The sequence below is a fragment of the Bidens hawaiensis genome, unplaced genomic scaffold (genome assembly GCF_021521415.1).
Source record: "Bidens hawaiensis isolate Kalapana, Puna unplaced genomic scaffold, B.hawaiensis_p1.1 tig00057753_1, whole genome shotgun sequence".
Taxonomy (NCBI): Eukaryota; Viridiplantae; Streptophyta; class Magnoliopsida; order Asterales; family Asteraceae; genus Bidens; species Bidens hawaiensis.
This window is the reverse complement of record NW_027500408.1, coordinates 35062-50515: the sequence shown is the minus strand read 5'-3', so window position 1 is coordinate 50515 and position 15454 is coordinate 35062. Positions and strand designations below refer to the sequence as shown.

Here is a 15454-nt window from a genome sequence, read left to right as displayed (position 1 = left end):
TACAGTAATATTTTGGCAATAAATGTGAATCAATAATTTTGAAGGGAATTATTTCTCTGAAAGCATAATATTAACATAAATTATTTCTTTAGGCCCACAAAACTTCATCTTTTTCGAAGAACCCGTTTATAAACTTCACCTATCCACGTCACATGTGGTGAAGTAGGATATGAAAAATATAACAACACATGAATGATGAATGTCCATATGTGTGTATATACACATGTATATCACATAAATATACATATATGTACATATAAAGAGCGAACAGATTCTCTTTGATATAAACATGTATGTGTATGTGTAAGTCTTGTAAATCGTTTGGATGTTTCTATGGAATGTTGATACCCATTTTTTTTATCATAAAAAGAAAAACTTTTATACCTAATTTCTACTGACAATAGGGTTCAAACTTCAATCACGCATTATGTAATATATATATATATATAGGAGGGTTAACGTACAATAATAGGTTATCGTACATTAAGTATGCGAGACCCTGCACTACCAGATTCTAATTGCAATTAAAACTACGCGGTAGCATAATTGTAATTAAATCAAAGAAATACTTCTCGCAGATCGTCATTTGCTGCAAGCTAGCCTTCAACCATAATCAAATCATCCACAAAACTAAAGCATACTCAAAATCGATAAACCCATTATCGTTAATAATCTTCAATTGATAAAAAATTGTTGATTTAATCAATAGAATTGATGTGTAGGAGGCTTTAGAATCATCAATCGATTATGAAATTGCATAATAATACACTTAATTGAGCTATGATTAGGGTTCATGTTTAAACGTTCTGCACAAAAACTTTAAACGTTCTGGACTTTTTGTACATAACTTCTAAATTTTTTGTCTAAAACTTCTAAAGTAAAAAAGTTTAGACCAAAATGAAGAAAAAGTTCTGACAAAAATGAACAAAAAGTTTAAACGTTCAACTAATACGTTCTGATCAAAACTACAAATTTAAACGTTCTGACCAAAACGAACACCTTTAAACGTTCAAGTTTAGATGTTCTATACCAAAACTTTAGAAGTTCTGTACCAAAACTTTAAAGTTCTAACAAAAGGTTTAGAAGTTCAATATAAATTCCACCTTTAAAACGTTCTAAGGTTAAACCTTTAAACGTTAAGGTAAAAAACTTTAAACATTCAAGCCAAATTCTCATCCTTAAACGTTCAGACTTAAACCTTTGAACGTTCAGTTAAAACCCATCACTCAAAACTCAAAATTGATCAATTGAAGTTTCAAATTGATGATTAATTTGATCAATTTCAAAGTTTAATTGATGTAGTTTAGCAATTTCAATTTCAATCGGTCAATTTGATCAACTGACCTGTGAACAACTCGTGACGGATGAAGCTGGTGTTCACGACGGTAACGTTGATGGTCGCGACGGTGAATGCAATCGTTGGACGGTGACGAATTGATGAACGGTGATAGTGAAGGCGGACGGAATCGATGTGAGCAGTGGATCATAGTTGATGAAATTTGCCATCGCGTGATTTTGAAATCAACAGTGTAGGAACTCGCGTACGTAATGTACGATTAGGGACTATTATATTGAATCTTTTATCTATCTATCTATATATATATATATATATATATATATATATATATATATATATGATGTTATGTATTTTTATATATGAGCTATAAAAGGCATCTAATCACTCATATGAACATTGGGGGTGAGTTTAGTGAAAAATAACCCCCCTAGGTGTACATGTACTTGTTCTTTCCTCTTAAATATTGGGGTCTTTAAGTGTTACATTTTTTATTCTATTGTCACATGTTGTTAACGGTCTTTTTAGAATCAATATAGACTCAAAACAAGAAATACGAGAAGTAAACTGTATTTTCATTGCAAATAAAGTCTGTTAAGGAACTAATATATAATTGTTTGTATTAATGGGACCCTAAACCTCTCAGGAAATAATCAACCGCTCCTGACCCAAGTTTAAGTCCTCTCATAAGAATCGAAGTTGAGACCTCCCAATAAAAAATCTTATGAAAAACCATCTTAACTACCCGAGCTAATGAAGGCTATTGTGAACTTTTTGGTACATTCCATTATTATTCGTATGATTTAAAATCAGTTCTAAGATGCTGTAAAATGTAAGGTATATATCAACCGACACCATGTCCTATATATATATATATATATATAATATATATGCATCTTTGATTGTCATGGATCCTCAGTCTACACTCTACAGTTATGAGTTATGACTTATCAACATGACCACAGACCAAACCTTATTCTTTCCACACAATTACGTACACATCATCAATCACATATACATACACGATGTATATATCTATACATCATCTCTCTCTCTAGCTAGACTTTCTTAACAAACTACAACATTTTAATTATATAACAAGTTATATCATAGTGTTTTTTTTATTAAATAACAAGTTCTTTAATATATATAGTTACGTAAAGACATGATTATAATTTTTGTCATTTTAATATATGCATTTTGTGGATCAGGTCATTTAAAATGTTTATTTGAAGACGGTGTCCTTTACATGACAAAATTCTTTCGTTTTTTGTTTTTTACACTAACTGTCATCCATAAACTCAGTTAAATCCTAACATGCCAAGACTTAACGGGGTTTTTGTTTAACATATTTTATTTAGTTTCTTTTTCTAATAATATATTTAATTTGTTTTTAGTTATAAATACTTAAATAGTATGCGTAAAAAGACTTAAATGCCCTCACATGCCAAGACTTAACGAGGTTTTGGATGACAGTTAGTCAAAAGGACGAAAATTAAATGAGCATGTCATGTAAATGATACCGCTTACAAATAAACATTTTAAAGGACCTGATTTATAAATTAAAAATTTGTAATTTTGTTTTATTTAAATAAAACTAACAAATTAAGTTTTAAAAGTTGATATGCACTTATACATTTTAATAAATGAAGTATAGCACATTAAACATCAATAATATTATCATTTACAAGACAATGATATAATTCAAAGTAATATAAAAGATAATAATTGGCATATTTACAATAATAATAATAATAATTTTTGTTTTTTATTACATTGTATTATTATAGATTTTGAGTTACTTTCCCCTTTCACTTTCAGAGTTTTAACTCGTAGAAAGTAGAAACTGAATGAAAAACAGTAGAATCTGAGTGAGTGATGATATGGGCCAACCCTAGTGACCAAAAAGAAGTAGTCAACTGACATTTATACAGTCCCTTTGACCATTCAAACATATTTTAAGTTTTTAATCCCATACTGAATTATTGTATTTTTATACTTATTTAGTTATTTTTTATATACTTTATTCTTCAATTTTTGAACGAAAAACGAATCTTTCAAGTTTCAACTGAGTTACTGCTAAATTCGTTATAATGAGATACACTGACCTTCTAATCCGGGAAAACCCTCATCTAAGGCCAACTCATGTGAACACTCGCCCGAAGCACGACCAGAGTGGTGAGATAAAACACATTCAGTTTAAGGATCCAACTATTGAACGTCACATACTCACATAGTCTCATAATCACCTGGTGACGCTGAAACTAATGACCGGGGGGGGGGGGGGATCGAACTTGGGTCACATGAACTACCAAGTCTTTTTTTTACCACTCCACCACAAGCTCATTGATTTTATAAATTATAACTACATAATATGATGTATATTTACGTGGTTCTTAGTTTATTGTTTAAAATTGGTTTTGTATTAAGTAAGCACTTATCTGTTTGAACAAGAACCATCCTTTGCTTTAGAGTTGAGCCAGAAAATACAGTATAAAACTTATTAGAATAAATTGATATGTAATTACATCTATATATACACAAACCACCATTGATTTTCTATGCATAAATTTATAAATTTGAATTGTATTTATTTTTTTGGTAAAATGTGTTGAGTTTGTATAGATATTTGTGGCAACCATGAGTAATTTTAAAGAAAAACAAAACATTTCATTGCTTTATTTTAATAATATATATCTATTTTGTTGTTTAGTTTACGTAGTATATATAACAGGTGGATTAAATCAACAATACTTTTACGTATCAAATATGTTTCCATGGATTATAATAGAGTTTGCAGGGACAACGACTATGACGTAAGTTGATCAAGACACTGTTTCTTGGGATGCTACATTTATATTCTTTTAACATAATTTTTAGAAACTGCATCATGTTACTTTTTATTAATATTAACATTATGATTTTTGTTAGGTCATGTGTTCTTAGCTAACTAAATAGCGTATGTCGCGTCACGTTATTGCAATGTACATTGTAGGCTTTAACTAAGGCCTCAATTAGCTATCATGTTATGGTTTTACTAGTATTTATATATAAGAAAATAATAATTAAACTTAAATGTGTGTGTCTGATTGGTGGAGAGATAAAGGTTGTGGGGTTGTTTAGCGTTTATGGGACGACGCCCATGGCATCCAAAATGAAGATGGTTTTGTGGTTAAACGGGTGTAATCTTATTGCTATGGTAAACAATCAAGATGCGTGTAGAAATAGGCAAATAGCTAATAACATATGAAAGCGATATTAACTTGGATAATGTGGATGACAAGCTAAATCTACATTATCTTTTCTTATTATCTATATAACTCTTCAATAATAAGGTAAACAATTTGAAAACAAAAGTGACAATGGGATCTAAAGCGTCAAATAACCAGGATAGTTGAAATGCCGTAATAGGTAGACTTAAAAAAAAAACTTAAAATTATATAAAAAATAAATTGATCAGAGATGGACAGGAAATGGTCTTTTCTAAAGAAAGAACAATGTTTTATGGCAACCAATTCCTTCCATAGTTATCCAGATTTTTCCAATAAAAAAAATTGTATTATTTTTTTAACACCAACTAAGTAACGTCGGGTACTTCGTACGCGGCTCCATTGGCTAAAGGTAGCCCGAGCCGGCCACTAGTCCGGACGGACGGAGCCCCTAGCAGTCCACCTATTGAGGGATTCACCGGATAAAACCCGACCCCCACGCCCGCCAAATGACACGACAACGAGGAGCCGGTAAAACAGGGTGAGATCAGGACTCGAACCCTGGCAAGCCAGGGTCATCCCTCATATCTCCCATATAAATTGGTGATAGTGAGGTTTGAACCCCCTACCTCTCACTAGTAAAGTGAGTGCTCTATCATTGAGCCACAACCAACTTATAAAAAGAATTTGTATTATTAATATTAATAAATTAAAGATATGTATAATGAGATGCTATTTCAATTACGTGATTGGATGCATGGATGAGAACTTTGCAATATATGTGTGCGTGTGTCACGTGAATGCATAAGATGTCAAAATCTTGTGTTAAATATTTCTACAAAGTTTGCTTCAATACAAAAGAACCACAAGGGAAAGCAAAGAAAAAGATATACACATATGTCTCTTTGTGAAATTATTTTCTTCCAATGTAAAACAGAACTTCAAATTGAAAAATGATTAATTATTTTCTCTCTCTCAAATGGTCTAAATAAAATGATTCGGATATCTTGTTTGTCTCGAAAAATAAATATATGTGAGTGGACTAGTGGAGGGTACTAGGAAATCATCTTCCAACACGAATGAATTTGGCTGCTAAGGGTGTTGATGTCCCGACTACTAATTATTCTTGTTTGAATGGGTTGGAAACGACTCTTCATGTGTTTAGTGAGTGTGTTCGGTTTGAAAGATTTGGGATTTTGTTGTACGGTGGTTAGAATTGAACTTCCCAGTTTTGAGATTCCCTTCTGACATTATAAATTGGCTTGATTAGTCGTCGTGAAGATTGACTAAGAAAGAAATTATGGTGGACACGATTATTTTGTTGTATGGTTGGCTATTTGGAAGCTTTGGAATGACACGATGTTCTCTAAGACTATTCTAAAGAGTAAAGACACTACTCTTATCAATGTTTTAGTTGTCGGATGCAAAACATTATATTTGTTTTTATGTAGTCAGTAAGATAATACTAAATGAGATAGTTTAGTTTTTATGTGTATCCTTGGCTCATATGTGAATCTTGATATTATAGCCTTGACCTCCTAAACTGTTTAGATTATCTCAAATTATAAACTTAGATCTCAACACATGAAACTATTTGTTTAAATATCATTTTAACAAATAATTAAGTGTGGAAAAAATCAAAATTAATCTAAGCTAATAAAAGTCTAGAGGGAAAAGGTATTTTGTTAGGAAAAGGTATTTTGTTAAAATATATTCATCCATATAATAATGCGCTAACATTTTTTTATATGTGAACATTGGTTTACATCACTGTATAATATTTACATATATACATATGTATTTGGTTCTTTTTCACAGTGACTCCGATTTGACTTGAGTGTAGAATCAACCTCGAGGCGGTCCATGGACCCTCGATTTTCTATGGTTTTGGTTCCTCTTTCGACATGAGGAGAGGTAATACAAGACACCATCACCCAAATGAACCCGGACTAGAGGAATTTAGCCTTTCTCACTTGTTATACGTATATCATATACCAGAAACCTCAAGCGATGAGTTTTTACTTAACAAAGACCAAATACACGTAAGTTAATAACATACACATAAATTATACGGTAACTGTCTCTAATATATTTCAATTGTGTTCACTCTAAAATATAACTTTAAGCACATATTAAAGAATCATTGATTAAATGTGATTCGGTAATAGGAAGCTATAAAGTGTGTGGAATATTAGTTGCATCAATAAAGGGATATGTTTTGGATTATTGAAGCATTTAAACTATTGATGAGTGTAAATGTTTGGTTCAAAAGTTGATAGCATCAAACTAGGAGTCATGAATATAGTACATAATGATAAACATATTACCTTAATTGAGTACAATGTTTTGATGCTCCTTTACTTGTCATTATTATGTTAGGCTTCCTTCCCATGTTTTTCATATTGTTATTATTATTATTATTTACTTTAATTATTGATGTTCATATTTTGTCTTTAAATTAAATCTATGAATGAGATTTACTGGGTACATTAGTTTGTAAAACAACAACCATAAAATAAAATAAAAAGAATGATGTAATCATACCATTTGTTTTATATTCCATAGTTATGTTAAATTCTTCACTTCAAGTTTTTAGTTATAGTGTATACAGTATGGTAGTATCATTCTCAATGCATCGAATGATATCACGAAAATAGCCTAGTCGACAATATTATATATATATATATATGTGTGTGTGTGTTAAACAAAAATAGTCATTGGTTTTGTTTTCGTTTTAAGTTGTCATTTTTACTTTTCAAGGAAAGCAAATGGTTAGACGATACGTGGTAGTAGTTTTAAGCTAAGTAGACTTATTTTATGCCTACAAGACATATAACACCATCCTATCATGACACGCGGCGTAATGTGATTGATTTGTGCACTGTGACCAAGTGTACATTTGTTCGGGGCAAAAATGGTGAAGAATTAAAGATCACGAAAGTATAGTCTTGAGACACTGTTGTAATCGTTTGTAACTGTAAAGATATTAATTTGAAAAACAAACTCAATGACGATTTTGTTTCAAGTGGTTGATTAACTAAGTCATTCTCCTGATATATTTTCATTCTTCTAAGGCACGACACCTTCCTAAACATAACTGACTCAAAACAACTCTCACCATACGATGCCAGGTCGCCAGTTTAACACGAGTGATCAACTAAGCTATTCTAGTGATTATTTGATTTCCACAACAAAGATTTAGGTTTTAAAAATAAATAAAGAGTGAAGGTAAATTATGCAAAGGTATTGAATTCTACCATGGTACTTAAAAGTAGGCATACATGTGAAGATGGTTTACATGTGTAATGTATTAAGTACAAATGATTGATGAAAGGAAGCTTCTGATGTTAGCTTTTTGTGTGTTGGACATCAACTCATGATAACCAGTCAAACTTTGGCTAAACAATATTTCAACCATTTCTCTAGATGATTGTATCATGAGAACTGAATGGACCCACCAAGTACAACCTACACAATGATCCAAAATAGAAAATTAAAAAAACATTATTAGACGGTGTGTTGTGTGGCTTCGTTAGTTCCGAATTCATCCTCTAATATTGCGCTACATCGTGCTAACTGGACGCTACTAGGCTTATGATAAAGCCCATGCTCGCTCACCTGACCCTGTTGGGGATAAAACCCATTGTGCCCCGCAAAAATGACGATATATTCCCCTCCAACCCCTTCGTTGGCGCTAGTGGGTTCGCAGGAGGCCATTAGCTCCCCTACTCGCTAAAACTCGTTGCAGTGTTCATGACCGACGTGGCACAACCCCCCCCCCTCTCTCGCGCCCCTTGTTGAATCCATCACAACGCAGAGTCTTAATGTGAATAAACTTAAAGCATAAACCCCAAACTATATTATATACAATATAACTAGTGGCGATTAACCTGTCCATTGCAGCAGGGACAATAATCAGTTATTATTGGTTCAGATTTCTAAATTCTAAATAAAAGAAACTTCAGGGTTGTTTACGTAACTTTATAGAAACCAATAGGTTATTTGTCTAACCTTTGAGTGAGAGGTTGTTTGGGTAACCTTACGGGTTGTTTGTATAACATTATAGAGCTTTACGGATTACATATGAAAACCTTATAAAACTTTAGAGGTACGTATGAAAACCAACGGTGGGCAACCCCCACCGACAATCGTTTTTAAATACGCAACACTTAACAACACTGTTGGTTTTTGGTCTTGTTTTAAAAACAACTTAACCTAAACACACCTTTGTCATTTTAAGTTTTCTAAACGTATAGCGTTTTTCTACATCGAAATAGAAGACAAACGGGCAGAAGCTGTGCTGCTAAACTTTTTTATAATTTGTGTTGTACTTTTGTTTTTATTCAAAGTATCTTTTAACATACAAAACAAAACCGAATCAAACAAAAACCAGTAGAATCATATTTCACTTTTTAGTCACAAAAAGAAAGACAATGGGTTCGTGCAAGTCTCAATAATATGCATTGAGTAGTCTTTATCCCCTCTAATGGCTCAAGTATTCTTTTGTATACAAGTTCATAAAATTACCACTTTGCCCCCACTAGTTCCAAGTGTTTTTACATGTACTTGAATAAGGGGGTGTTTGGCTAAGCTTTTCCTTTTTGCTTTTAGAGGGGTAAAATGTTCAAAATGCCCATCCAAAAGCACCAAAATGCCCATCCAAAAGCACCAAATTAAAGCTCTTTTTCTTTTTGGAGGGGCATTTTGGACATTTTACCCCTCCAAAAGCAAAAATAAAACAAAAACAAAAAGCTTAGCCAAAACACCCCCTAAGTACCCTACCACTCCACCAATAATACCATCAATCATTTAAAATCTATTGTCTAATCAAGACACATTATGTTTGTCCAATAAGAAAATTTAGAAATTAGAGGATTGTTTTAACAATAAATTTATCCTAATTGTTGTTATGGTTTATTAGTTTAGGGACTAGATTGTACTTTGGAATAGTTATAGGGTTAGCTGATAAGATGTGATAGTTAGGTCGTTAGCGTAATTGAACTGTACTTAAATGTTGTTAACGCCTAGCGAGAGGGTATCAATTAGTTGGATTGTTTTTCTTGAGTTTCTTTCTTTCAATTTCTTCTTCGTTATGTATATATTTGTTATATATGTAAATCTACATAGATCGTTGGTGAAGCTATTTTAGCTAGCATAACGTTGATTCTTCTCACAAATACCAACTTGAATTAATGTTATACGTGACCACAACTCGTGTATCGTCAAACACTTGTGTTTTTGCCCTTGCCCAAAAGGGGCGGGTTTGAGGGCGTTTTTTATAATGTGGCTTGGGATGTTAAGCCATTACTATGCTCTAATGAAAATAATTTGGTACTTAATTTGTTCCAATTAAGTTCCTATCTAATGCAATCCAAAATAGTAGTTATTTTCTTATTACAGTTAAACGCGTTTAGATAAATAACTAGACTTGAAAGAGTAGCTACCAATCCGAGTCTAATCTAGGACAAACCAGTACTAGACCAAGACAGAAAGTACCTTTAATCCACAACTACTCAACACCACTAACCGATCAACAGGTGTCACACCTTATGCGAGTAAATTCTCAATCCGTGGCGGAAAAAAATCAGATTTTAACCAACAATACATACCGTTTTCGGCACCATTTAGGCAGAGTTGAAACGCTAGCACAAGTGTTTAACCCGATTCTAAGACGAGTTTGCGATTGAACGTGTTGGAAAATAAAAATGGAATCTTTCTTGCACAATTATGGGAGCCACAAGAAACATGACCAGTTACCCCTATGCATTAAACATGACCATATATAATGATTAATGAAAGAGACTACACCTAGAGATATATGATCCGCTCGTTCGAATTTGGATTTTACCATACATACAAGTTCAAACCATTTTGGAAAACCGGTTTGAGAAAAAAATAAGATATGAAGTCCGGTTTTAAACCAGTTCCAGTCTGATCCAATTCGGTTTTGTTTTCATCTACATTCTACAAACAAATTTCTAACCCGATCCGGTTTGGCCCAAAAACGGTGTACGCATCTCTACCTTCACTCGCCTAACAGACCATATTTTTATCACTGGGCCCGAGGAACCAAGGATTTATATTTAGTAGAATAGGCTTTGCGATTCAAAAGGGGATAGCGGCACAGCTTGTTGCTCGCTTACCCATTATCCAGATGTAGTTCGGTTTGTATTATATAAAAAGCTTTTATCACTGGGCCCAATAAAAAAAAGGAAAACCTACATGGAGGCCCGGCCCATTCATCGGATGCATAAACATTAGAAATAAATAAAAGCCGAAAAATTTGGTTTTAACATTTTAAAAGTCCCCATAAAATCTATGGAAAGATGACACAAATTGTGCATAAACATAAATGATGCGGCTAAGCATCTCAATTCTCAGACTAAAACTTTAAATAAAATCAGATATTACCGTAACTAAAACATAAATTATTCTGATCTTGATTTGGATCGATCTTAGAAGACGTTGCAACCATCTTCAATCAACAACTGGAAGCCGGGAAACTTCTTTTCTATATAATTTAGTTTTCGGCTTTGGATTCAATCACTTTCTTGGCAAAAGAAGGCAAGCAAAACGCAGCTGCGTGAATCTGCATGTCGAAAACCATTGTATAGTATTAGAAAATGCAAAACAATGACTAAAAGAGGATTATAATTAATAGCTTATTGTGTCAACGTATCAAAAACTGTTGGCCAAACTGCATGGGTTATAACTTATAAACGAACATCATATTTTCGCTCGATTTTAGCAACAAACTTACTTAGATTAAGTGCAAAATATAGACCAACTTGCACTTTAGCACCAATTGTAGCAACTAATGAGCCAACCAGTTTTTTGCAAAATTGCTAACATGACATCTTATTTGTCTACATTGATGTAATAACTATGCAGTCAATATCGGTGGTATCTCGGTTATCGGTCCTCTTGACAAATACCGGTTAGAATATCTTCATGATAATATCGGCGATATTGACCGATATATAACCGATATTTTTGATATCAGTGTTTTAAGTCTTAATTATAAACTTTTAGTGTTCAATGTTAGCGTTTTAAGTCTTTATCGGTTCCTACTTGCTATGATTGGTAGTGCTTTGCAAGTTGCAAAAGGTTAATTTGTTAATTGGTAAGAGAGTATACTGAATTATTAGTGTTAAATTGCTATATCTATGAATTTTATATGATATTAAAATACTGATATCCCACCGCGATAACCAATATCTCAAATTTCGGTCCTGGACCGATATCCCACCGCGATAACCGATATTATTGAACATAAATATATTTTGCAAATGTGGTAGCTGGCATGCTATGTCAGCAAATTACTGTTAAAATCAGTGAAGTTAAAGTTGGGGAGTAAACCGGTAACAAACTGTAAGCCGGTTTCTACTTTACATCTAAATTAAATTTGGAAGCAAAAATCAGGCATAAGTATAAAAAATTGTTCCGATTTCACGCGGTTGAACTAGCTATCTAACCTTGTGAGCAAAACAAGCAGTTCGAAGTTGAATAAACATATATGCAAGTTAATTACCTCTTGGTTGTAGAATTTCAAGGGTACTATGGACTTGATCTGGTTTTCCTGTACATCTATCGGGTTGATCGGGTTCTTGAAATCAACTTTCGGTCCCTCAGTTGAACATAACATGAAGCCAATGACTCCGCTGAAAGTTGATTTGAACCCAAAATGGTTAAAATACATTTTTTAACAATATTGGACATTAAATAACAAGGTAAAGAAAATACCTTGGATATGTAGGAACCGTGGTCCATGCATAGTTAACAGAACCTTTAAAGACTTCACGACAATTTTCAACAATACCTTCAATGATATTCATGTGCAGCCATATGCTTTCAGCCTGAGTACACATAACACCACCTGGACGAAGTGCTTTTGCAACCGACTCAAAAAACGGTTTCTTAAAAAGTTCTTCTGCCGGTCCTGAAGTAAAAAAAAAATACACTAAGTTTCTCAAACTAACTTAAAGTTTGTTTCACATGTGTTTGCATATTTTTCTTGAATGCTATCAAATAAAAGAATAATGAATCTAGAGGACACCAAAATATTCAAAACTTTTTCGGTAAGGTTACTCAAATATTAAAACTACTTTATGGACCATCCAGATATCTTATTACGCGTATACAAATTAAGACCAAAAACATGTTTAACGATAGAACTTCCCTTGATTATTCCAGGATTAAACTACTTTAATCTTAAAAAAACGACGACATGTAATCAAATATATTAGTATATCTTATAAAACCTCATCCTTCAACATGATAGTGATCAAAATTGTTATAAAGTAGTAAACATTGACTCCCTCTACGGGGGTGTACCTATAGGATCTGAAGAATCAACTATAACAGCATCATAACTTCCTTCTTGAGCAGCCTTCAGAAATGCAGATTAAAAATCAAGGCTTTATAAATTATCACGGTAATAATAAAATAGATGTTATAGAACAAGATTTTGTTGCGTGTGTATACCATCACCAACATGGAGTGTGACACGAGGATCTTTATATCCAACCGCCACCTCAGGAAAATGTTCTTTAGAAACCTACAAAATATAAAAATAATTCAAATCATTAGTAATTTACAACTTTTTTAACTGTGATAATTAGAGTGTTTGGGTAAGCATTTTCAAAATAGTCAATTTGGCTTGACTAATCAGAATCAAATACTGAATTGCTTAAGGTTAAAAAAACTTGGATAACTTTACAGGTTACAAAATAATTCAGAAAAGACACAACAGCTAATGCAGATTGCAGAACAGCTTGAATTGTATATTGATATATTATGCAAAAGCCTACAAAAGTTCATTAATGATACTAAATTTCATAAGTTCATGATAACTCACATCAATGACCATTTTATCGATCTCGCATATATCAATATGTTCAACTGATGAATGGCGAGCAACTTCACGCAAGACACCACCATCGCCTCCACCAATAACCAAAACCTGCAATTGAAGAACAAAATTCAGGCTAAAATTAAATCTTTTGAGAAAACTTTGTGTTTGCGATATTAGCAATCAGATATAAACTTCTAGTTTTAATTACTTTTGTTTACAAAAAGTATTTCATGCACGTATTTAAAGATCCATTAAGCTTTTAGTCAAAGAAAACGACAACGAAAAGTGAACTTGTTATTGAGAAATTTTTAACATCAATTCATCGAAGACCAAACATTTAACAGTTTTCAAACTTGGCAACTTGCATGTCGACAAATGGGTGAAAAAAATTTCTATATCATTTATGTTAGATACAGAAAGCAATTCACACACATTTACACATATCCATGAAGTGTCAATCCAAAAACTTACAGTAAGATAGCCTGTTACTGAAATTTTGTATCAATCACAAAATGCATAATATATAGTTACAGAGCTGGCAAACCTTCTTAGGATTAGGAATTGAACAAAGTGGGAGATGAGTAATCATTTCTTGGTATGCGCATTCATCACGTTCCGTAAGTTGAATCACACCATCCAACACAAGAACCTTTCCATATGTTGCAGACTGAGACATAAGTCAAAAATAAAATAACTACAATTGAAGTTATACAAATACAAAAGGTGAAGCCCATTGTCAAAAATACACAAATGTTCTTGGACATAGTGTGCAATATATTTTTGTGTTTAAAGAGAAAAAATCAAGGTTTGAACTTTAGGTAACTAAAGATTGTAACAGAATTTAGAATGCAAATACCTGAAAAACCATGACATCTTGGTAATCAGATTTTCCCTGAAACAGTATATTTTCAACCTTTAAAGAGTGCGCTTCTCCTGCAAAGAAAAGAAAAAAACAGTAAACAAAAAATTAGTATTTTTTATTTATTTACTAACTGATTGACTTAGTATTATATCATACATGCTATAAACTCCCTGTAGCATGGTATACTTTTTGTTATAAAATGTCTAATCTACAACCTACAATCACATATTCAACTTTTGACATCCTTACATAAAATGATGATGTATTGACGCTTATGTTGGTCAACAGGATTCCGGTATTTGGTAATAATAGAGAGCCATTTTAACTTTTGACTAATGGTCTAACCACCACCCTACAACCATGTGCAGATCAAACACAACTATTTTCATGTACTACCATAACTAGATATTGAAGAGTCTAATATTCCTAAAACACAATCTGCCTTCATTAAATGTGAGAATAGCTTAAACCAGCAGACCATCAAATCAAAATATAGAGTTACAAGCACTTGACATCTAAAGGTCAACAGATCACTTCAAAGTCTACAAAACTGAGATCTATTATTTTTTTGAATGTACGAAAGCTGTAAAGTGTAAACTTCATATTCAAGCTACCAAAGTAATTCATAGAAATTTTGGTGTTATAAAAAACATGTATTAGACATGCAACACTCAAATATTTACTTTTTTAGCTTGGAAAAAGAAGGACCAGAAAACATGAATGATTGACACTGCACTACTTTAGATTTTTTAACGCATAATAACTGAATTGACATTTAGTTATATATTCACTTGTATCATTGAGATTATGCTGTAGAGCAATCATTACACCCCAAGTGCACACATTTTCAAATTTTGGGTATGTTCACTAATTCGGAGAAAAAACTGAGTATAGGTCGAACCACTGAATCGGATAAGAAATTCGGTCTTGGTGACCTCCATACAATATTTTATGACCCTCGAAAGATTCAGATCAATAACTATGCCTGACGCCACCCCTCGGCCCGTTCGAAATTTTGCCAGTATTGCCAAAGGGGTATGTTCACTGATCCGGAGAAAAAACTGAGTATGGGTCGAACCACTGAATCGGATCAGAAATTCGGTCTTGGTGACCTCCATACAATATTTTATGACCCTAAAAAAGAATTAGATCAATAATTATGCCCTAACGCCACCCCTTGACCCGTTCAAAATTTTGTCGGTAATGCCCAAGGGGAATGTTCACTGATCCGGAGA

At 32.8% G+C, this 15454-nt stretch overlaps 1 protein-coding gene across 1 annotated transcript; it reads right to left on the bottom strand.

The window, feature by feature from the left end:
* Positions 1–10756: 10756 nt before the first annotated feature.
* Positions 10757–14290, bottom strand: LOC143602009 (spermidine synthase 1; the record flags this gene model as incomplete). The annotated part of the gene is made up of 8 exons (XM_077079271.1): positions 10757–11092; positions 12035–12164; positions 12247–12442; positions 12838–12905; positions 12984–13060; positions 13361–13465; positions 13902–14024; positions 14214–14290. Coding segments are annotated over 8 exons (845 nt in total), but the record flags the coding sequence as incomplete, so codon positions are not given.
* Between the last annotated feature and the right edge of the window lie 1164 nt (positions 14291–15454).